Source organism: Cotesia typhae, unplaced genomic scaffold (assembly GCF_013202065.1).
Source record: "Cotesia typhae breed Kobodo isofemale line unplaced genomic scaffold, CoteBio_Ctyphae contig_122, whole genome shotgun sequence".
NCBI classification, from domain to species: domain Eukaryota; kingdom Metazoa; phylum Arthropoda; class Insecta; order Hymenoptera; family Braconidae; genus Cotesia; species Cotesia typhae.
This window is the reverse complement of record NW_027423714.1, coordinates 816,993-840,166: the sequence shown is the minus strand read 5'-3', so window position 1 is coordinate 840,166 and position 23,174 is coordinate 816,993. Positions and strand designations below refer to the sequence as shown.

General features: G+C 27.4%; 2 protein-coding genes across 5 annotated transcripts; one reads left to right on the top strand and one right to left on the bottom strand.

The window, feature by feature from the left end:
• Positions 1–1,010: 1,010 nt before the first annotated feature.
• On the bottom strand, positions 1,011–4,910 carry LOC141532914 (uncharacterized). 3 transcript variants are annotated; one of them, XM_074251532.1, is made up of 3 exons: positions 4,826–4,910; positions 2,731–4,230; positions 1,011–2,631 (listed from the first exon to the last, which is right to left on the bottom strand). In XM_074251532.1, exons 1-3 carry the CDS (start codon positions 4,869–4,871, stop codon positions 1,505–1,507), a joined length of 2,673 nt encoding a protein of 890 aa, XP_074107633.1. In that variant the 5' UTR covers positions 4,872–4,910; the 3' UTR covers positions 1,011–1,504. The 3 variants fall into 3 exon arrangements, with proteins under 3 accessions (XP_074107633.1, XP_074107643.1, XP_074107651.1); XM_074251542.1 differs by having other exon boundaries at positions 2,731–4,266; positions 4,642–4,846; XM_074251550.1 differs by having other exon boundaries at positions 2,731–4,266; positions 4,826–4,832.
• Positions 4,911–5,658: 748 nt separating this feature from the next.
• On the top strand, positions 5,659–22,952 carry C12.2 (von Willebrand factor A domain-containing protein c12.2). 2 transcript variants are annotated; one of them, XM_074251674.1, is made up of 17 exons: positions 5,659–5,677; positions 6,306–6,386; positions 6,501–6,910; positions 6,977–7,141; positions 11,423–11,581; positions 12,016–12,249; positions 12,611–12,817; positions 13,131–13,571; positions 14,436–15,134; positions 15,205–15,576; positions 15,645–15,796; positions 15,898–16,327; positions 17,405–18,150; positions 18,206–18,516; positions 19,860–20,506; positions 21,531–21,769; positions 22,813–22,952. In XM_074251674.1, the coding sequence occupies exons 3-17, from the start codon at positions 6,548–6,550 to the stop codon at positions 22,919–22,921; spliced, it is 5,274 nt and encodes a 1,757-aa protein (XP_074107775.1). In that variant the 5' UTR covers positions 5,659–5,677; positions 6,306–6,386; positions 6,501–6,547; the 3' UTR covers positions 22,922–22,952. The 2 variants fall into 2 exon arrangements, with proteins under 2 accessions (XP_074107775.1, XP_074107770.1); XM_074251669.1 differs by lacking the exon at positions 5,659–5,677 and adding an exon at positions 5,769–5,977.
• The last annotated feature ends 222 nt before the right edge of the window (positions 22,953–23,174 follow it).

The following is a 23,174-nucleotide window of genomic DNA, read 5'->3' as shown; positions in this document are numbered from 1 at the left end:
TGATGCCACATCTGAACAATATAATATACTAGGAATTCAAATTGCGCCCATACGCGCGTTTAATTTCGACCAATAAAGAATCGGGGACCATATTTTTCGATATTTCGATATATTTCGATACTAACCAACTTCAACTCAGTCATGAATTTTATATTATAAAAAATAAAATAGTATTAGAATGTGAAGTTAGTCAATAGTCGAAACTCGAAAAAAATAGGATCTGATTTCTTATTGGTCAAAATTAAGGCGCGCGCGTGGCGCGCTATTCAAATTTCTAGTAAGATAAAAGACCCAGTTTTTGACACCTAGAATTTTATATTAATTAATTAATTAAAAAAAAAAAAAACTCTCTAATAAATTAATAAATATAATTTTTGAATTTAAAATTTTAAGAAAATTGGTGTTTTGAGAACATTTAATGTCATTAAAGTCAGCAGTCACTTGATTATTTTTTAATTTTAACAAAAAAATTTTTTTAGAAAAATTATTTATAAATAATTGGATTATTAATTTTTTTAAATTTTTACATGTCAATTTTTTTTTTTTGCTTTTTTTTGTCATCATTTATTTGTTAAAAAATTTTTTAAAATTATTAAATATCTGCCAAATTAATTTTCATGAACATTTAATTTTTTATACTATAAAGCTTAATTTTAATTCTGATAGTAAAAATGTAATTAATGAAATTAAAATTAATAGACATCTGCAATTTTTTTGTAGTCTTACAACAAATAAATTGTCACTAATAAAACATTTTTAAAAAAATTTACATCGATTATTTTTTGGACCATCTACAGAAGAATTTTAAGTAAATTTTTTTCACAATAATTTATCTGTTGATAAAAATCCTAAAATTCATCTGTCAGCTAATTTTAGTGTCATGATTCATGATAATTTAATTATTTTTTATTGCTCAAGATTTTTTCTTCAAATATTTAAGAGTTTTTATTTGATTAAACTACGTAAATACAAGGATTATTAAATGAAAGTTTTTAATTGTATTATTTTATTATTCTTAATAATATAATTTTATAAAAATTTTATTAAGAACGACCCTTGTGGAAAAATTTCTCAGAATAAACTTTTTCTATCGATACAAAATTATTTTCAATAATTTATTCAAAATTTAAATCCTCGCAGTTGTATTAGCTTCTGATTATTAATATACTCATTAATTGAGTACAAATTTTATCTTCCCAACAAGTATTTCAAGCTTACAACTAACAACCAACACAAATATAATAAGTAATAAATGTGTCAAAAATTTTAACAATTTTTAAACTTAAAAATTACTAGAGTAGTTGAAGGATTTTAAATTCTATTTAAAACACTCCTTGATAATATTATTTCAATTAAATATAAGCTGGTAAGATAAGATCAACAATGAAGTAACAATAGAGATAATGATAAAATTTGAAATTTCTTAAAATAGAAATACGAATAAGCATTAGTTAATGTCATTTAAGTCAGTAATATACTTTTAAACAGTAAATTTGTGAATAGATTATTCGCATTTTTGTTTTTTTGCCACATGACTTGCAGCAGCATCGATTGGTACTTCAGTATTGGATTGAGAATCTTGACAATCCATAGGCGATTGACACACGCTTATTAGAACTTTCAAATCATAATTACTCAAAAAACGTAAAATTTCTTGAATGCAGACGGGAGGTAAAGATGAAAAAACATTGTGAAACGAATAATCAATATCTTGATCCAATATTTCTTTTCTTTCTAAGCACTTTTCAATGCGGCCCTCCAACAAGCGACTATAAATAGGAAACTTTTCAATACAGACAGGTGTTTGCAATTGCTTCATAACATTTTCATTCTTGAAGACATTGTTAGCGATACGATGAGGACACTTAGTTAAAATGTGATAAACACTAACATTGGTATTAACGAAAAAAGTAGTTTTCATCAATTCTACTTCTGTTTCACACATTTTTTTCATCTCATCAATTGAAGTTTTTTTACCTTCATTTTTAACTTTATAGTCAATCCATCCATATTTATCTTCATAATTATATATTGCATATATATTTTCATCGCAAACAAATGAATCGAGGGCTTGAAGTTGTAAGATATGATTTATAATAATTCTAGCATTTTTACGATAAGCACGGGTATACCCTCCATCAAAGTGTAGCGAATCTAGATTTTTCTTACAGCGATTACAATGAGAGATCATAGATTCTTCGACAAAATCCAAAACTGTTTTATTATCATTCGTTAAACGATTGATATCAGCACCGATATTTAGGATATTAAAATTAATTTCTTCTTTACTTTCACCTAAGTAATGCAAAACTGTTTTTCCAGATAAGCCGCTTCTTATATCGATATCGGCTCCGTACTTCAAAAGATGATTTATGCTAAAATCATCGTTGTTTATAGCTGCCATAACGAGTGGTGTCAGTCCTTCTTCATTAATACAATTAGGATTTGCATTATTAGCTAATAACATTTTAAAGATTATTCCATACGAATAGGTCGTGGCATAATATAGCGGAGTATTCAATCTTTTGTCGACTGCATTAACGTTCGCACCATGTTGTAATAAAGCTTCAACAGCTTTCATTCGATTTTTTTGAACAGCGAATATAAGTGGGGTCATTTCATACACATTATCTGTAAAATTATAATTAATATTATAAAAAAGAAGTATATATTTAGTTGAGTGATTAATATAATGTAAAATATAATAATAATAATAATAATAATAATAACCTTTAATCTCCAAATTTTTGAATTCATCTCGCTGCAGTAGTATTTCAATTATTTTAGATGTTTTAGATTGAGCCGCGGAGTGAAGAAGTGTCTGCTTTTGATTATTTGAATAATGATCATTGTCAATTGGAGTACATGGTAAAAGTAATTTAACCATTTCAAGACGTCCTTTGATAATGGCATATTGAAGAGGAGTATTACCATAAACATCGCGTGAGTTAATGTTAGCTCCTGCTTCTATTAAAATCTTAGTAAGTTCTTCAATATAATGATAAAATTGATTGCAATAATTTCCTTTCGCAACATAGTACAAAGGTGTCGTTTTATCGTGTTTTGAATCAACTTCATTAACGTTAATGCCACGATCTACTAACATTTTTATAATTTCAAACCAATCATTAGAATAACAAGTATTTATATCGTCTATAAACTTTTCTTTGTCATCAATATGTGAATGAAAATTGAACCTGGCAGAATACGTTTTATCAATGGTAGAATGTAAATTTTGAATAGCGTAATATAGAACTGACTCATTACTAATTGTTTTTTTAACAGTAATGTCAGCATTATTTTCTATCAAAAATTTGGCAATATCTGCTTTTTGATATGAACATGCTGTGATCAAAAGTTTATTTCCTTCTGAGTTTTCAATGTTTGGATCCAAGCCCCATTTTATAAGACTATTAACAATTGTAGTGAATCCATTTTTTACAGCAATGTGAGCAAACTCTGCATTATTAATATTTTTTGGATCAACAGGAAATTCAGCATCGATCAGCATTTTTACAATGTTAATAGATGCCATTCTGTTAAAGGAGTTGTCAGAATTCATTACAGCGGCATATAATAACTGGCTATTTTTAACGTCCGCAGTATCATATTTTTTTTGTTGAATAATCGTACTAACTGTGTACTCAAATCTTTTTTCAACGGCTACATGAAGAATTAACGTACCGTCACAGTACTGTAAATCTGCTTTGGCCCCACTCTTTACTAGCAAATTGAAAATCTTCTCATTACCCTTTGCCGCAGCCAAATTAATTGGAATATATTTATTTTTAATTTTTACTTCTGGTTTATCATATTTTAATAACTCTTCAACAATTTCGTCGAAATCGAATTCAACTGCGGTATAAAGTACTGACTTTCCTAATGAATTTTTTGCTCTTACATCAGCACCTTTTATTAATAACTTTTTAACCATCTCTAAGTTCTTATTTTTTACTGCTAAGTGTAGTGGAGAATTACAACGTAGGTTACGTAACCTATTAACTGGGAAATCGTACTCCAACAACAATTCAGCTATTTCTCTGTCCTTTTGAAGAGCCCTACGAAGTAGAAAGTTTCCATTTTCTTTGTTCAAGGTGCAAAAACCTTTTTCTTCATCCCTTTTCTTCAGCGATTCAAGTCCTTCTTTAGTGCGAGCTCTATCACGAGCAGAAATTGCTGCCTTCAAATCTGCAAAAATTTCATCTTGAGGTGGATCTTCGGGCCGAACACCTACCATAGCCATGATAGAGCAGGTATAAATCAATTCTGAAATAAAATCGTTTTTTAATATTATTAAAATGTTAAAGTTTATTTTTTCTAATAATTTAATAAATATGATTTTTGAATTATAAAAATTATATTATAATTTTTTTAAATTAATTTATAATTTTTATAATTTGAATTATAAAAATTATAAAAAAAAAAAGTGTAATTTTAAAAAAATATATTTTTGGTCCAATTTAATAAGTAAAAAAAAATAAAAAAACTAGAAACGTCGACTAACTTTAGTATTATATTAAATGCTTTTATTAATTTTCGTAATTATTAAATTTAATTTTTTAATTAACTCTTTTTTTCTTTCGCGGTGAAGTTTTCTTATTTCTTATATTTACACCAAAGGTTTTTGAGGTTAGTACTTACTTTTGCGCAGAGATATATAATTTTTAATATTAAATTAAAAAAAAAAACATAAAGTAAATGATTTCAATTATTTTTAATTACTTGTAAATTTATATTGATAAGTTTTTAAAATATCTCAGTAAAATAAAATAATTACGTAGATCATTTGTTTATACAATTGCGTATTTAGTTTACGATTTACTACCCCAAATCCGGAAAAAGCAATTTCTCGCCAACGCTTGACGCAGCATTCGAGCGTCACTTGAGATTTCACATGTGCACCATCTAGAAAAAAATTACAGCGTTTATCGTAAATGTTCACTTAAATGTTCAATTAAAAAAAAAAAAAAAATTAAATATTAAAAATTTAACAAATTTAAAAAAAAATTTATGAGTTAAAAAAGAAAAAAGTTGAGTATCACAATCTTTGAAAAAATTATATAATCCAAGATTCTACTGAGTATAATTCAGATTATACAGGATATTTTTTCGGATTATATCCAGTGTAAACTATTATTATTATAAATATTATTATAAAAAAATAAAAAAAAATTTGCACGTGTAAAAAACTTCAAAAACTGCAAATGCAATTTTTTCAGAATATTTTTTTGTTTTAATTTAATTATTAAAAAAAAAAATCAAAAAATTTAGAACGTTGGTTAACTTTAATGACATTATTATCTGAAATTTTTTTCACCACAGATTGCACTGAGTATAATATGGGAGGATACGCAGTGTAATTTTGTTCTTTCCGTGTATTTTTGTTTAGAAGAAATTTATGAAGCAACAATGACAGCGAACATCTCTTCAATATAGGACATGATATGGTTTTTGCGGTTGGTATATGTGCGTGTAATATGCCGATATTGATAGAGAAGATTTCTCTTTTACGACAGCTAGAAAAGACGAACGCGGGTATTTCGACCTCATGATATTTACACGAACTCTCTATCTCCCATAATCAAAACATATATAGTACATATATGTACTAGTGAACCACAACCTCACTGTGTGTTTACTGTTTTTACTATGATACTTTGAACTTATCATTTATGATGTAAGTCATCAATAAATGACAAAATTATTGTTGTTATATTATTTTGTGTTTTACGTTTAAGTTATTTTGTACTGTATTTATAAATAACGTTGATAATTTTTGCACATATTTTTTTATAAGGTTATATTTTGAGTTTATTTTTTTTAAAGACTGTAGTGTTGTTGAAAAAATATAGAATATTTATTTTGTTATTATTCAAAGAAATGTTATTAATAGAATCAAATCGACTTAATATTGTTAATAAAATTTTTAAAAATTCGAAAAACATTAATTTTTATTTTTTGACAGCATGTAAATCAGGTAATTTTTTTTACTTTTATTTTCAAACAAATAGTTAAAAGATAATACTGAAGTTAGTGGTCAGCTGTCAATTTAAAAATTTTTTTTTAACAAATTAATTACAATAAAAAAATGCTTCTAAAAATTTTCACTTGTAATTTTTAATAATTTTCACATGTCAAACTTTTTAATTAAATTTTTTTTTAATAATTTAATTGCTACAAAATTCTAAAAAAAATTTTCAATATCTGTCAACTTTCAGTGTTATGTTAAAAGTTATTTAGTTTGTTTTTGTTGTTATTCGTTTAATATTCTAATTATTTTTAATTTATTTTTTTATTCATTTCAGACAGTGTCAACGTAACTATAAATGATGTTTCAAAAAAAATAAAACCTGCAAAAAATCCAGAATATATTCCTCAAAAATATTGTAAGCATTTTATCCATTTTTTATTTTTTATCAAAAAATTAAATAACAATTTTTTTTTAACAAAAAAATTATTTCATAAAAAATTTAATAATGATTTTTTTTTTCATTGCACAGTGATTAAAAATCCCAGTCAAGAAGTATTAAAAAATTTGCGATGGATAATGCAAAAGGATATTCTCGGCCAAGATATTTTTTTAATGGGCGGACCGGGCCCCCGACGAAGAAATTTAGCTTTATCGTACCTTGAGCTTACAGAGCGAGAGGTTGAATTCATAGCTTTATCTCGAGATACAACGGAGACTGACTTGAAACAACGAAGAGAAATAACTAATGGTACGGCTATTTATCATGACCAAAGTGCAGTTCGAGCTGCAACGCACGGAAGAATTCTTATTCTTGAAGGCGTAGAAAAAGCTGAAAGAAATGTTTTGCCTGTTTTAAATAATTTATTGGAGAATCGAGAGATGCATCTTGAAGACGGTCGGTTTCTTATTTCATCAACTAGATATGATAAATTATTGAAGGTGAAATATTTAACTCATCAATAGAAACATAAAAATACATATCTGATAATTTTGTTTTCCTTTTAGGATCATAGTCAAGAAGAACTTGATGCATGGAAACTCGTTCGTGTCAATGAAGATTTTCGTGTGATAGCTCTTGGCTTACCTTCATTACGTTATCACGGTCATCCTCTAGATCCTCCTCTCAGATCAAGGTTCCAAGCCAGGCATATTGCTCCCCCGACTTTCAAAGTAAGTTTTTTTTTTGAGAATTTTAAATTTATTCGATTAACATTCTCACAAGAACATACAACTATTTTATAATTTCTAAGCTCTTCTCGGATATACTTAATAAAAAAAAACTCTTGATTTTATTGCATTGTTACCCACAAAATTAATAGCTTCCTTAATCAAAAAACTTTTGTAAATTAACTTTTAGTTAAAATATATTGCTAAAGTTTTTATTTTATTTTTTAGATTTTATGCTATAATTTCATCGTTTTTTTTTTTTTTTTTTTATAAATATTAGCACAGTAATATTTTTTTTTACACCTTAAGCCTGCACGCGACATTCAGTTTGAATCTTCTCTGAAATAGTTTTACAAAGATTAGTTTATTTGTAGTTTTAAATGTCACATGACTTCGCATAGCTCGAATGAGAATTGAATTTCTTCTTTTCTCACAGAATAATATCTATTAAAAAAAAAAAAAAAATAATTTAGCCGCATACAAGATGGTTTAATAATTATGGAGAAAAAATAAAGTATGTGTACCTGTTGGAAAAATTTTTTATGATTTATGTGACTGTCGTGACGTGTCATTACTTCCATGGGACTGAGAGAATCCAGTAGGGGTCACATGTAAGCTTGTGTACTTAAAATATCATCCCCTCCGTGATTGTTTCAGCATTGTCGAGGGTATATAAACCGATGCCGTGGCTGCGCGATGATCACAGACATAGCACAGTTTGAATCGCGTGTTTCAAATGGTAGATACTTTTACTGTCCTGCTGTACGACAATAGTCGATATACCGAATTTTGTTGAATAAGAACTATTGTCACTGATGTTGAAAAAAAATTATGGATATTATTACTTATTGATACTTTTTTAAAGATAGTTATCTACTTATCTACTTACCGATATCAATAATTTATTTCTCGAGTTTCGTTATTTCGCTGATATTATATATTAACTCTTCGATTTTCGGCATGAAAAAACTCCAATAATAAAAGTTAATATCAATATTTCTTTTGAGTTTATTCAAAAATTTATCATGAAATAATATTGATATAATCTCGTGTGCTTATTGAGTTGGAAATTTCTTGATAGCAATGAAAAAATTATTTTATAAAATTATAATAATTCAAAAATAAAACTTTAAGAAATAAAAGCAATGCCGGCAATATGGTCTTCATCGGAACGTCCGATTTCAGTAAGAACTGTTTGGGTAAATGGTATACGGCACGCAATACTTACTCCGGATGATCCACTTTTGGACGTTAAAAATCGTCAACGGCCTCAAACGTCTTCATCCGACGCTAATTCAAAAACTTACGCCAGAAAGTATGTCAATAAAGAGAGATTTAATCGTTTAGAAAAATTCGATAATCACTTCATCGAGTTTCGAGTTGTGGCTTGTAAAAAAATAGAAAATGATAGTACAATTACTAAAATAATTCGAAGACAGTCTGCGCCACCCATCAGCCGATCTTTGGATGAGCCGAGAAACTTGTTGGACCCGCTGCTTCTAAAAATTTCTAAAAATAATATTAATAACAGTAACAGTGTTGAAGAAATTAAACACAATAACAGTTATCATCACAATGTATGTAAGCGAGTGTTGTCACGAGAAAGTTCAGTCGGTAAATTGAGTGTGCTGGAAAATGATAATAAAAATACAAGTAGTGAAATTATCCGAGCAGTATCATTTTCGGATGATTGTGATGAAAATACTAGATCACAAGAAATAATATCAAGCTCCAATCTTTTATCCGATCGGGTTATTCAGTGGATGGACATGGCCGGTATGGTAAAAAATTATAAAAATAAAGATAATAATCTTCGATTGAACACAAGTGATCGTTCTTCTGTTGTAAAATCAAAAGACTTGGGTATAGTAAAAAAACACACCTCTTCACTTTTATCTTTTAAAAAGTTTGCCGTTACCGATAACTACAAGCTAGCTTCACAGCAAAAAAAAATTGACTGCAACAATCATGTTAATAAAGCTTATGAAAATGAAACTGAAAGTGAAATAAATTATCTTTCCGAAGAAGACAAACAGAAGAGTAATAAGGAGAAAAAAATTGAATCGGATATAATTCTTCAAACTAACAAATCAATGTGGTCATCTTATGGTCGTCCTCAGTTGCATATTTTTATGCCTGATATCAGTTCTAGTGAAGAAGACATGTCTTCCCAAGATTGTTTGAGTAATGAAGATTCAAAGCCCGAAATAATTTAATCTTAATAGTTCATAAATAATAATTTGAACAATGAAAATATTGCATTCATATTATTTATGCTTTTGTGTAACAAATAATTTATTTTAAATTTGGTAAACTGAAAAAATTGTCTGTATCGAATGACTTAAATTTGTTCGCACTTGATCGTATATGAATATTGATGATTTATAAAATATAAAAGGTGAGATTCTATTTATCGGTGAATAAACCCATAAAGTTTAAATAATATCACGTGAACAAGTAGCATTCCATTACTGTGATCGTGCGAGGTAGCGCCAGCATTGTAATTTCAGGAGGTAATGAGAGTATGCTAACTGCGGTTTGCGACGTATTTCTAAAATGCTGGTCTACATGCAATAAGATCTTTTACCAAACGCTGTTTAATTTTTTTAATTACTTTCATTAAGAGGATATTCTGGTTCCAGCGCTCGAAAAAAAGCCAATGTTCATCATTATTTACGCAGAAACTGCTATAAATATTGATATAAAATTTACTCAGCTCAAAACATTGACTCTTAAACAATACAAAAAAATCTAACTTTATTTTTTTTTATGAATAAATAACGAGTGAACGGAACTCCTCCAAAAGTTGGTATGTCGCTGACGTACATGATAACTTGATAATGGCTCATCTAAAACACAAAAACCAAAATTATTTACCTTCAATATGTAAGCAGTTATTGCATCAGCTACGGAGATTAATATTTATTGATAAATAATAAAATTGCAGACATTTAAAAAAACTGAAAAATGAGCCTTTTTTTTTCACAGTTTTTAGTCCTAAAAAAATAGTAAAAATCAAAATTTTAATTTGATTGTAGCTGATGCAATAGCTACTACTATATAGAATATGTGGTTTAAATTTAATTGAATTCGGGCTAGTCGTTCCGGAGATACCATGTACGTAAACCAGAAAAACATAGTTCTAAGATGAACGCATTTAAAGTTTTTTTAATTGAAAAACAAAATCTTAGCTGAAGTCTATCAGCAATGCCGGCACCATACAAAATTCCTTTAGCTTTTTAAAAAACTGATTTTCTTCCACTTGAACATCCACATAAAAGCCGTAAAATAACATAGTTATAGTGGTCCGATCACTTATAAATTTTAACACAATATTTTTAGATATATGTATTGTCGAAAAATCTAAATAAAAATGTTTGTTGAAAGATTCAAACCAGAATGACCCCTTAAGCAGATTGAAAATTTGCTAAAAAATTATATTTTTAGAAAATAAAATGTTTTTCTTCATCAGATTATTATTTTTAATGATATTTTAGAAATTGAAATTTGTTATCATTCTAGGATAGAATAAATTTACTCCAAGAATAGCAAAAGTTAAAATTAGTTTTGTTGAAATATCGTCTAAAGTTAAACGATTTCAATAGCAAGAGCCTAGTCATCATTATCAGGTCAATAAGATAGACTTTTAGGCAATTTCAATGGAATTTATAGCGTGTCAATGCTATTTTAAAATTCTTTCGTATAAAATCGCGTGTATGAACACTAAAAAGGAAAAAAACGCACGATCCATACCTTGGATTTATTTAACGTCTATTTAATTAAATTTTTAAAATACCGGGACTTTTATTTAATTAAAGCAAAGATATATTCTCTTAAATTTATTAACTGGAATATAAATATAGAGCAGCTTTAGAGTTTAATGTACTCTTTGAATGTAATTGGAATTCAAAATAGAAAAAAAAAAAAAATAATATGAAACTACACTAAATTGAATAAAATTGATAGATTTCAAGAGCATTTAATCCTACTAAAGTGCAATAATTCTAGAGATTAAGTGGTTGATATTGCGAGTAGAGCGGTAGCCCAATTTTAAAGTTGCTGATGCAAATCTCCCAGTATAATTCAGAGATTTCGTGCCGTCCAGTACTTAGTCACGTACTTTACAGTAGTAAAACCTTTGTTAATTACTTTAGAGTGGTATGTTGAATCAAATCGGATGAAGAGCATTCCGTGCATGTAGTTTAAAGTTGATTTCTATGCTACTAAGTTTAAGGATAAATTAAATTAAATAAACCAATTTTCATATAATTTATTATTTTACAGGAACAACTGGATACTCTGAAGAATTTGGCGCCCAATTATGATGCAGGAAAATTATCACAACTTTTATCTTGCTGCCACGCGTTTACTACTACTGAAGCTGTAACTTTAGGTCTTCCGGATTTTCCATTAAATAATTTACTAAGTATCGCTTCAATTTTAGTAAGTATAAATAATTATTAATCATTTTATTTTATTTTTTATTTCATCCCTTAAAGAAGATAGCCGTTGTGAAGATTTAAGAAATAGGTGATTTTCGGGAATTTTTTTAACTGAGATAATTAAGGAATTTGGGGATCGGGTTTTTTTTTTGTTTTATCAAGTATACATTGAAGATCATTCTCCTAAATTTTTATTAAAAAATATCATGTTGTTACAAAGTTATAAGCATTTTTGTGGAGTACTGAAAATAAAACTCTAGATATATATTTTTAAATATATAAAATTTAGTTTAATAAATTTTTTTTTTTTTAATTTCACAGTAGGTGTATTCTTCTTAAGGCCTAAAAATACTTTTAATTTCACCATTTTAATATAATTATCATTAATAAGTATTGATAGTTTTTTTTTAAATATCATTATGGTTTATTTTACAGGATAAGTGTCCGAGTCTGTCGGTATTTGACGTATTTTATTCATTTTATCCGTATAATTTGTTTTTGGGAAAAGAAGGAAGAGATGCTGTGGAACATATTCTCACTACTTTTGGAGTACTAGATAATAATAACCATTTAAACAACATCTCCAGTGATAAAATATTAGAAATTGAAAAAATTAATGATTCTTGTTTGGTTAAATTGGACAAAAATAATTGTCAAGTAAAATTAAATGTAAGTGCTAAAAACAGTTTTTTTCTACTTGGGAAAAAAAAAAAAAAAAAAAAAAAGTTTTATAAAAAAATAAAATTAATATAGCTAAGAAAATTTTTTTTATACAAGGCAGTATTTTAATTATTAAAATTTTTATTAAGTTATCTTAATTACAAATTGTAACATTTTTGATTTAATACTTTTTAATTGTTAGTTTAAAAACTTATCTAGTTAAAATTTTAAATTTTCTACAAATAGTATTTTTTTTTTTTTTTTTTTTTTTTACAATGTAAAACTTTATAATTAACAAGGCAGTATAACAGAAACTTAAATTAAATATCAGTATTAAAACAGCTTTGAGATAATTATCTTTCATTTCTAGGTCCCAAGTGGTTATGAAACTAAGCCACATTCTGATTCGTTTTACATACCGACGTCCTATCAAAACAACTTACTAACAAATATGATATTATCTCATGTATCTTCCGATTACTGTATAATTGGCCCGAAGGGTTGCGGGAAATCTGTACTTGTTGATAAGCTGTCGCATGATTTAGGATATGGAATAGAACCAATTGTCCTATATCAGGTAAAATTATTGATTTCAAAATTTAAAAAAATATACCGACAGTCTAATTAGCAATTGGTCTCTCCTTATTTTTTAAAGGGTGATTTTTTAACATTTTGATGTAGTAATAGCTATTACTAATCCAATTATAAATTATTTGAATGATCCTAACTAAAATATTATACCTCTAATAAATATTAAATGGTTTTTTAAAGTGATAATAAATTTTGAACTAATTTTATTCTCTAAAATGAAGTTAAACAATTTGCTAATTAGAACGTCGATATTTATGCTACTTTTACTACTTATCAATCGTTTTAATTTACTTAATTAGGATATGACATCAAGAGATCTGATACAACAACGTTCTACAAAGCCAAACGGTGATACTATTTGGAAAAATTCTCCTCTTATTTCAGCAGCATTGGACGGCAAGCTAGCTGTTCTGGATGGAATTCACCGTGTACATCCCAGTACATTGGCAGTATTGCACAGACTTATTTGTGATCGAGAAATTCAATTACACGACGGAAAAAGGTTGATTGGATCTGAACGCTATGATGAGATAAAATTGAAATATAAAAAAACAGATCAGCAGCTGGCAGCTTCTGGAATTTTTAGGATAAATCCTTCGTTTAGAATCATAGCTATGGCTGAACCACCCGATGTTAACACTTTTAATCATTGGCTTAATTCTGAACTACTGAGTCTGTTTCATTTTCATGAAATCAGGCCTCTACAAAAATCAGAGGAAATTCACATTATTAAAACAAAGGTATCTTGTAAGAGAATTTATTTGGAAAAAAAAAAAATTTATTTTTATAGTACATAGAAAGAACAAGATGACATAGGATATCATCCCGGATTATACCCAGTGATATCTGTTGTGGAAAAAAATTTCCAGATAGTAGCTAGTATAATCCAGATTATACTGAGTGATATCTGGATTATACTCATTATAATCTCTCATTTCATTCAGTAGTATCTCTGATTATACCATGTAAAATTACACTGGATATAATCCGAGATAGTATCCTGTATAATTTGGATTATACTCAATAGAATCTTGGATTATATTCAATGATATCTCCGTCATTTTTTTTTTCTAGCGCCTGTGCACTTAGCATTATCATAAATATTATGTATTTTAGATATTAAGATAGTTAAATATTGTTTTAAATAATTATTGCATAAATAGAAAATATTTAAGGAGCTTTTAAGCACAATTTTTCCGATAATTTGGGGTTAAAAAATTTTTGGTAAATATTTACAAGTGGGGTCAACAATTTTAATGTTTATTTTTTTCAACGAAATTTCTATTTGATATTATTGATATATATATATATATATATATATATATATATATATATATTTTTTTTTTTAATACATAAAAAATACAATTAAAAAAAAAAAGTTGGTTATCACAATTTTTACAAATTTTCAAAAAAATTTATAAATTAAAAAAAAAAAAAAGTTAAATATCACAATTTTCTAAAAAATTTATAAATATATAAACTAGCTACTATCTGAAATTTTTTTCACCACAGATATCACTGAGTATAATCTTGGATGATATCCAGTGTCATCTTGTTCTTTCCGTGTAATTTAAATTAATAATTTTTTTTTAAATATTTTTCAGTACGGGGAACCCAGTTCATCTATGCTGAAAATAATTGAATTGGCTCACACCTTGAGATCGTCAAAAGATTCAACTTTACAGTCTTTAGCAGGTTCCTTGAGCACACGACAATTATTAAGAATAGCAGCAAGAATGTCTAAGTATCCTAGTGATAATGTTTACGAAGCCGTTCAGAAAGCATGTCTTGCGCGGTTTTTGCCAGCAGTGCCAAAACAAGCACTTATCGACTGCATGAAACAACTTGGTATTAATCCAGCAAAAAGTAATGTTGAAGAATCAATCAAGTGTATCGTCGATGAAAACACTTTGACGATTGGAAAAACAACAGTGGATCGTTATAAATCAAAAGCTTTGACAAAAGTACCAAATATATTATTCTACGATGTACCTCAGCATTTAAAATTATTAGAAAATTTATTACAAGATTTTTTTCTTGGCGAAAATATTTTGCTAGTTGGAAATCAGGGAGTTGGTAAAAATAAAATAGTCGATAGATTGCTTCAACTAATGAATCGTCCGCGTGAATATATTCAATTACACCGTGATACAACAGTTCAAACATTAACACTACAAACAATTATTAGAGATGGGGTCGTTGTTTATGAAGATTCTCCTTTGGTGCAAGCTGTTAAATTGGGTCACGTTTTACTAATTGATGAAGCTGACAAAGCTCCTACTCACGTAACATGTATTTTGAAAGTATGCTTTAATTGTTTACCAAGCAAATTCTATATATTTCAATTAATAATTTTAATTATTTTATTTACAGACTCTTGCGGAAAACGGTGAAATGATTCTTTCAGATGGGAGACGAATTTCTACATCTAGTAGCAATAATCCGAACACTATAGTTGTACACCCGGATTTCAGAATGATAGTTTTGGCTAATCGACCTGGCTTTCCATTTTTGGGAAATGACTTTTTCGGAGTCTTAGGTGATTTATTCGCGACTCATTCCGTTGATAATCCTAGTTTCAATGACGAAATATCATTATTGAAACAGTACGGCCCAGAGGTTGATGATAAAATTATTGAAAAACTTGTTCGAACTTTTGGAGAGTTAAGAAATATGTCAGATCAAGGCTTAGTGGCGTATCCTTATTCAACTAGAGAAGTTGTAAATATTATAAAGCATTTGCAGGTAAGAAATTTATTTTAATTTTGTTTTAATTAACAAGAGTTTCATAAAATTTTTTTTCTCAATTTAAGAAATTTCCAAAAGAACCATTATCGAGTGTCGTGCGAAATGTTTTTGACTTTGACCGTTACTCAGCCGAAGTATTTGATACTCTAGTAAAGATTTTACACAAAAATGGCATTCCTATTGGTACTGATGTGAATAATATTACATTGGCAAAAGAGTAAGCAACGACTGTAATGCTAATTTTAATTACATATGTAATAAAAAAGCTTAACAATAAATAAAGATTTTTACTTAAAAATTTTGTTCGATCATTTACAGATTTCCTTTACCTGATGTAAAGTTTGGAGGCAGTTGGAACATATCACAAGAAAAAGTACTAATACCTGTACAGGAGCAATTTGTTAAATTAAGCTCGCCATTCTATCCTGAACGCAAAATAGATTATTTAGATCGTGTTGAGACTAGATCGGCATGGTTTACTGAAATGCAGAGTTACTGGACCATTCCACATGGTGAAAATGAGTATGTGATCGATTTAGCAGTGACAAAAAGCCCCAAAAATGATGGAATCAACGATAGGATTCATGTTTTAACGATAAACCCTTTATGTGTTTCAACAATGACACCGACTTCCAAACAAGTTGATCAAATTTTACTGAGCAGTTTTGTAAGCTTTGATAAAATTTATCAACCCCGGTTTAGTATTACTCCTGATAACTCGGGAAAACTATGGATTCATGAAGAATCGGTAAGTAGTGATAATCAGTAATTATGTACGACTTGGTGAGCGATAAAAAGTTCTTTTAAAGGAAAATATTTGACTTAAGGATGAAGTCTAGTTGGTCTTTTTTTAAACTTTTAATTTTTTTTTTTACATTTTTCGAACAAATACGTATATAAAAAATTCCTGGATTTTTATTTTAAAAATCTTTTTCAGGCCGACTTTTCTGAAATTTTAACACATAAATACTCACACAACAGATTATTATCATGTTAAAATATTGATTTTTACTATTTAATTTTTTTTTTTTTTTTTTTTTTTAATTTAAAAGCGAAAAAAAATTTTTTTTTTTCAATTTTTTTGGTATTTGTTACTTTAAATTAACATCAATTGTTAAAAATCAATATTGACAGTCTATTCTGTAGCTATTGTAATATCGAATCTAAAACACTTCCGTTTTTTTGTTTCGGATAAACCTTTGTCAAAGCCGACCTGCCTCTAAATTATAGCGTTCCGTTTGAGTACGAATTTTGTGTTAAAAAAACAGAAAAAAAATATGACACTGAAGTTGACAGATATTAAAAATTTTTTTAGAATTTTATAGCAATTTAATTATTACAAAAAAAATATTATTAAAAAGCTTCACATGTGAAAATTAATAAAAATTACAAGTGAAAATCTTTGGAAGTACTTTTTTATTGTAATTGATTTGTTACAAAAATTTGTAAAATCAACAGCTGACAGCTAACTTAAGTGTTATAAAAAAATGTATATTTTTTTTAACTCCCAAAAATAATGACACCAAGTTAGACAATTTAAAATTTTTTTTTAACAAATAAATTTGCTCCAAAAAATTATTTAAAAAAAATTGCATTTGTAATTTTTTAAAATTTCTAAATGTCAATTTTTTTTGCCATAATTTATTTGTTACAAAAATTCTTAAAATTATCAACTATCTGTTAAGTTAATTTTCATCCAAAAATAGCTTATTTTTTTAGCCGACGAATTAGACTGCTTTGAAAGAAATTTTTTTATTTCTCACAAGCTGTAACTTATAATTTATAAACAATTTCTTAAATATATACCTATTTTTTTATGGTGCAGTCCAATACTTTGGTTGTCATTGATTTTGATGACGGAAGTGCAAAATCCGTAAAACTGTCATCATTTTTCAAAGATGCCAGTAATCGGCTATTTGGAGCATTCAGAAATCAAGCAACTAAGTGGAAATTAAAAAATGAATTGATATCATCAAGCAATCAAGCTATCTTGTACACTCCCAATGGAAATAAAATAGACGTATTGGATTTAAAGACTATGAATTTATTTTCAATGTCACTGCCTTTGGACATAGAATCAATTGCAATAGTTTCACCGCAAAAATGGTTGATTCACAATACGTCGAAAAATTTATTTATTCTTGAAAAGTCTATTGATACTTTACCCTGTCCAAATATTTTACGGGTAGTAGAAAAGGACAGTAAATCAATAAACATGGGATCTATCATAACTGCAAGCCACAGCGAACTCAATAAAATAAATTTAAGCAAAGCATTGAATCAGGATATTGAATCACCAAACAGGCTTTTGGTTACTGATTCCACTTATGCAACTATTGTTGTTGGATTGCCGGAACTTTATAGTACTAATGAAGTTTACATTTGGCCGCGAAATCAAAGGATTAGAGTCAGCAGTTCTCCGATTGTTAATGATGGCCAAATTATAAAAGTTGTACCATCAGATAAAATTCCTAAAAAAGCTACAGTTGATGGTCATAATCATAATATTTTTAATTATCTGGAAGTTGTTGATGTTGTTGATCGTAAAGTTCGATATCTTCCGATTCCGATGTACGTAATTATTAAGTCGTTGAAAAGGAGAAATAATAATTGAAAATTTTTACAGGACAAGCAGAGTACCGCCGTCCTTTGAATGGATGTACCCTGAAGGTATTCCGGTTTACATCGCAGCTACTTCAAATCAAAATCTTGTTTCTGTCGACTGTACAGGCTGCGTGAGTTTATGGGAAACTTCTTCAGCTCACATTGAAAAATCCCTACTCGAATGGCGCAAGATGATCGGATCTGATGGCGAACATCTTCAAATTACCAAAGATAGGCACTCTGGACTTGATACCACTGCTCCGAAGCATGGGAAAGTTGACCCTAACAATGATCCACATGTGGGTGGTAATACATGGGCTGGTGGTACTGGAGGTATTTTTTTTTTTTTAATATTTTTTCATTATTTAGTGTCAATAAAAGCGCAAGGATAATTATATTTATTTAATAGGGTGCTAAAAAAATTTTTTTTTAATATTCAGAAATTAATAGCATACAAAATGAGTCTAGCTAAATTTTGAACTTTAATTTTTAATACTACACTGAAAAAAAGGTTCACTTGAATCAAGAAAATATTTTTCTTCTTAATTATTTTTTTGAGCGAAAAAAAAATTTTTTTGACACAAGAAATTTCAATTATTCCAACAAAATTAATTTTCTTGCTTTAAGAAATATGTATTTTGATCCGAGAAAATTTATTTAATAATTTAAATTTTTTTTATAAAATTCGGGATTATATTTAAGTGTGTTTTCGTTTTGTAATTTACCCATCATGTTGTTAAATACATATACTGAAAAAAAAATCATCTTGAATCAAAAGAAAAATTCTCGAACCAAGAACATAATTTTAAAGAGTTTTATTGACTTGAATCAAGACGAAAAATTTTTAAATCGAGTAAAATTTACTTAAACCAAGAAAAGTTTCTCAGTTGAAGAAATTTTCTAGTCAAATCAAGACAATGAAATTCTTCAAAATTATTTACTTGATTCAAGTAAATTTAATAAGCTAAATTTTGAAGTATATACATACAAAAATTAGCAAACTTATAAAATATAGATATTAAATGTACAAGGCAATAATATTGTCATATTGCTATGCATAAATTAATTTTTTTTCGTAGACTCAATATTTAATTTTAAAATATCATTTTTCATTTTATACTATATTTTTTTATTTTATAAATCAGTAACATTAAAAAAATTTTTTCAATTTTAAATATGATTGTTGAAAATATTAATGTTCTTCAATCAATTTTTTTTTTAAATTAAATAATTCCACATAGAAAAAAAAACTTCTTGTATCAGGAAAATTTTAAAGAAGACAAAAGTTATTTTGGAGCAAGAAGAAATTTTCTTGGCTCAAGAAACTTTGATTTCATTAAATAAATTTTTAATTTTCCTTAATATTTTCTTGAGCTAGAAAATTTACTCTCGAGTCAAGAATTTTTTTTTCAGTCATGATAAATTTTAATAATTCAAATTCTATTCATTATTTACAATAAACTATTTTTTTTTTTTTTTAATTTTCTCCTATATAAATGCATTTTCTTTGATTACTAAATTAGGATATAAAATTGATAGTAAAATAAAATGAGCAAAAAAAATTATTTCTATTGATTATTTTTGAATAAGTATACCATTGGGGAAAAATCGAGTTATAAGATAAATAATAAACAGAAAACACTTATTTATATTTGAATTTGTGTTGAATTATTTAGGCAGAGATACAGCAGGTTTAGGAGGTAAAGGTGGACCATATCGATTGGATGCAGGTCACACAGTCCATCAATTGAGTGATGAAGAAAAAAATTCAGTGCCAGATCATGTAAAAAAAGCCGCGAGAGAAATGGGTGTACGTGCCTTCAAACAACGTTTACAAGATATTCGTATGAGTGAATACGATCACGAGTTATATTCAAAATTCAGCAATGCAGTTACAAAGCAAGTAAAGACTTTGAAAGTAATATTGGGTAGTGTTCAATCTAAAAGCAATGAACGTCAATGGTTGAAACATCAAACGTCTGGTGAATTGGACGATACTAAATTGATCGAAGGTTTAACTGGCGAAAAAACAATTTACCGTCGCAGAGTCGAAAAGGAACCTGAAATAGGAGCACCACTACTGAAACCAAAAAGATTTAAACTTGTTGTCGATGTTTCTGGCTCTATGTACCGATTTAATGGATATGACGGACGACTGGACCGTGAATTGGAAGCTTGCGTTATGGTAATGGAGGCTTTTAGCGGTTACGACGATAAGTTTAAATATGACATTGTCGGTCATTCCGGTGATACACACAATATTTTGTTTGTTGATCATAATCAACCACCAACAAATAATAAAGAACGACTTGAAATTATAAAGGTAAAATTGTAATACAATATTCTTGTATATCGCGTTCTGGATGCCATAAGGGCGTATGATAAAAAATTCTGATTTTTTTTTCTAAGTTCAAAAAAATTTTTAGTTAGAAAAAAAAATTTTTTTTTGCATTTTTGCACATTTCATACAAAAATACTTTGATTCCCGAAAAAAATAATTTTTTTATATGCCCTTATGGCTTCCGGGATCCACCTCGGTAACCGACGTATTTTTGTATGAAACGTTCAGAAATGCAAAAAAAAATTTTTTCTTCAAGCTAAAAATTTTTTTGAACTTAAAAAAAATAACAAAATTTTTATCATACGCCCTTATGGTTCCTGGATGCCATAAGGGTGTATAATTTTTACACGCCCTTATGGTATCTGTAACGCGATATAACAACGATTATATATACCAAGCTTATTTTTAGACGACGCCTCTCACTTTTTAATTAATTGAATGACCGTGAAACAATATAAATATAAATTACAATTTAATCAATAAATTTATTAAAAAAACATAGCTAAGAAGAAATAATGTAATTATAATTTTAATTGAACAAAGATTTTATTAAAAAAAAATCAAAGAATTAAAAATATTGAGATTTTAGATTTAAATTTACTTGGAAGATTTCATTTAATTGTTGATGAATAACAAAGTTAATTTAATTAAATTTTCAATAACGTTATTCAATTCCAACGTGCGACTTTTTTTTACTATTAATAAAATTTTAATATGGTCATGATAATTAAAAGTTACCGGATGATAAAACAAGCGAGCATTTCAGTAAACCTTTAATGGCATTTTTTAATTTTCTTTAATAAATTAATCTTTTTTTTACACCCTCTTTTTCGTCCTTTATTATTTTTTTATAATTAAAAAAATAAAAAAATTTCAAATTTATCTCTTTTAAATTGTTTCCAAGATATGATCTGTTGTGGAAAAATTTAGCAATTTCAATTCCGATTGGTACGGGAGTACGAATTCGCCATTAATAATCTGTAATGCTTTATCTGTTTTAATCTAGATGATGCATGCCCATTCGCAATTCTGTATGTCGGGTGATCACACGCTGGAAGCAACTCAGCACGCAATTAGAAGCATAAGTCGAGAGAATGCCGACGAATCCATTGTTGTTGTTTTTTCTGATGCAAATCTCGAGCGTTATGGAATTCCGCCTCAACGGTTAGGTCAATTATTAACCTCCTGCCCTGAAGTAAATGCGTACGTTATCTTCATTGGGTCACTTGGTGATCAAGCTACAAGGTAAATAATTTTTTATCAATTTATCATTACAAAAAATTATGATGCTGGAATTAATAATAATATTCTGAAGTCAGCAGACATCTGATAACTTTTTTTTATTTTTATTATAAATAAATTATAAAAAAAAAATATTTTTTTTAATTTTGCACTTGTAATTTTTTAATGAAATTTAAGTTAACAGTCACTTCACCATTTAAAAAAATTTTTTTAACACCAAATTTTTCCAAAAAAATTATTTTTAAAAAATTGCATTTTCAATTGTTTTTAATTTTTACATGTTAAATTTTTTTATTATTTTTTTGCCGTAATTTATTAGTTAAAAAAATTCTTAAAATTAACAAATGTCTGCTAGATTAATTTTCGTAATTTTAAAAAATTTTTTTATAATAATTTAATGACAAAAATCAAAAAAATTGATGACACTAAAGTTGATAGATACACAAAAAGAAGAAGATGACACTGGATATCATCTCAGATTATACTGAATGAAAAAAAATTTTAGATAGTAGCTAGTATAATCCAGATTACAATGAGTATAATCCAGATACCACCCAGTATAATCTGGATTATACTAGCTACTATCTAAAAAAATTTTTCACCCCAGATATCACTGAGTATAATCTAGGATGATATCCAGTGTCATATTGTTCTTTCCGTACATTACAAATTTTTTTAGAATTTTAGAGCAATTTAATTATTATAAAAAAAATATTATTAAAAAAATTCACATGTGAAAATTAATAAAAATTGCAATGACACTGAAGTTAGCAGATGTCTAAAAATGTTTAATTATTTAAATGAAATTAAAAAAAAAAAACTTCTAAAAATTTTGAAATGTCGGCTAATTTTATTTTCACAAATTACAAGTGAAAATGTTTGGAAGCTTTTTTTTTATTGTAATTGATTTGTTAAAAAAATTTTTAAAATCAAAAGCTGACGGCTAACTTGAGTGTTATAAAAATTGACAGATGTCTTTTAATTTGATTATTATTGAAAAATTACAATAAATAAAAATTTTAAACTAATTATAAATTTTATTTCAGAGTTATTCCAAAAATGCCTTCAGGGAGAGCATTTATTTGTATGGACCTTCAGAATATTCCTCGAATATTGCAACAAATATTCACCGCATCAATGTTAAACACGCAGTAGTACTAATTAAAATAAAAATAAAAATAAAAATAAAATAATTAAAATTTTTGTATGCGACATAATAGATTGTACTATTAAAGTAAGCTTTAAATCGATTAAAATTGAAGTAGAATTTGAAGCTTATCCCACCAGCTATCAGGATAAATTTTTCTCTCCCTTAGGGATGAATAAGATCACATTATTTATACTATACAAAATAAGTCACCCCTTGTACATATCAGTCAGTCAGTGTAGTGATACATTTTAAAATTTA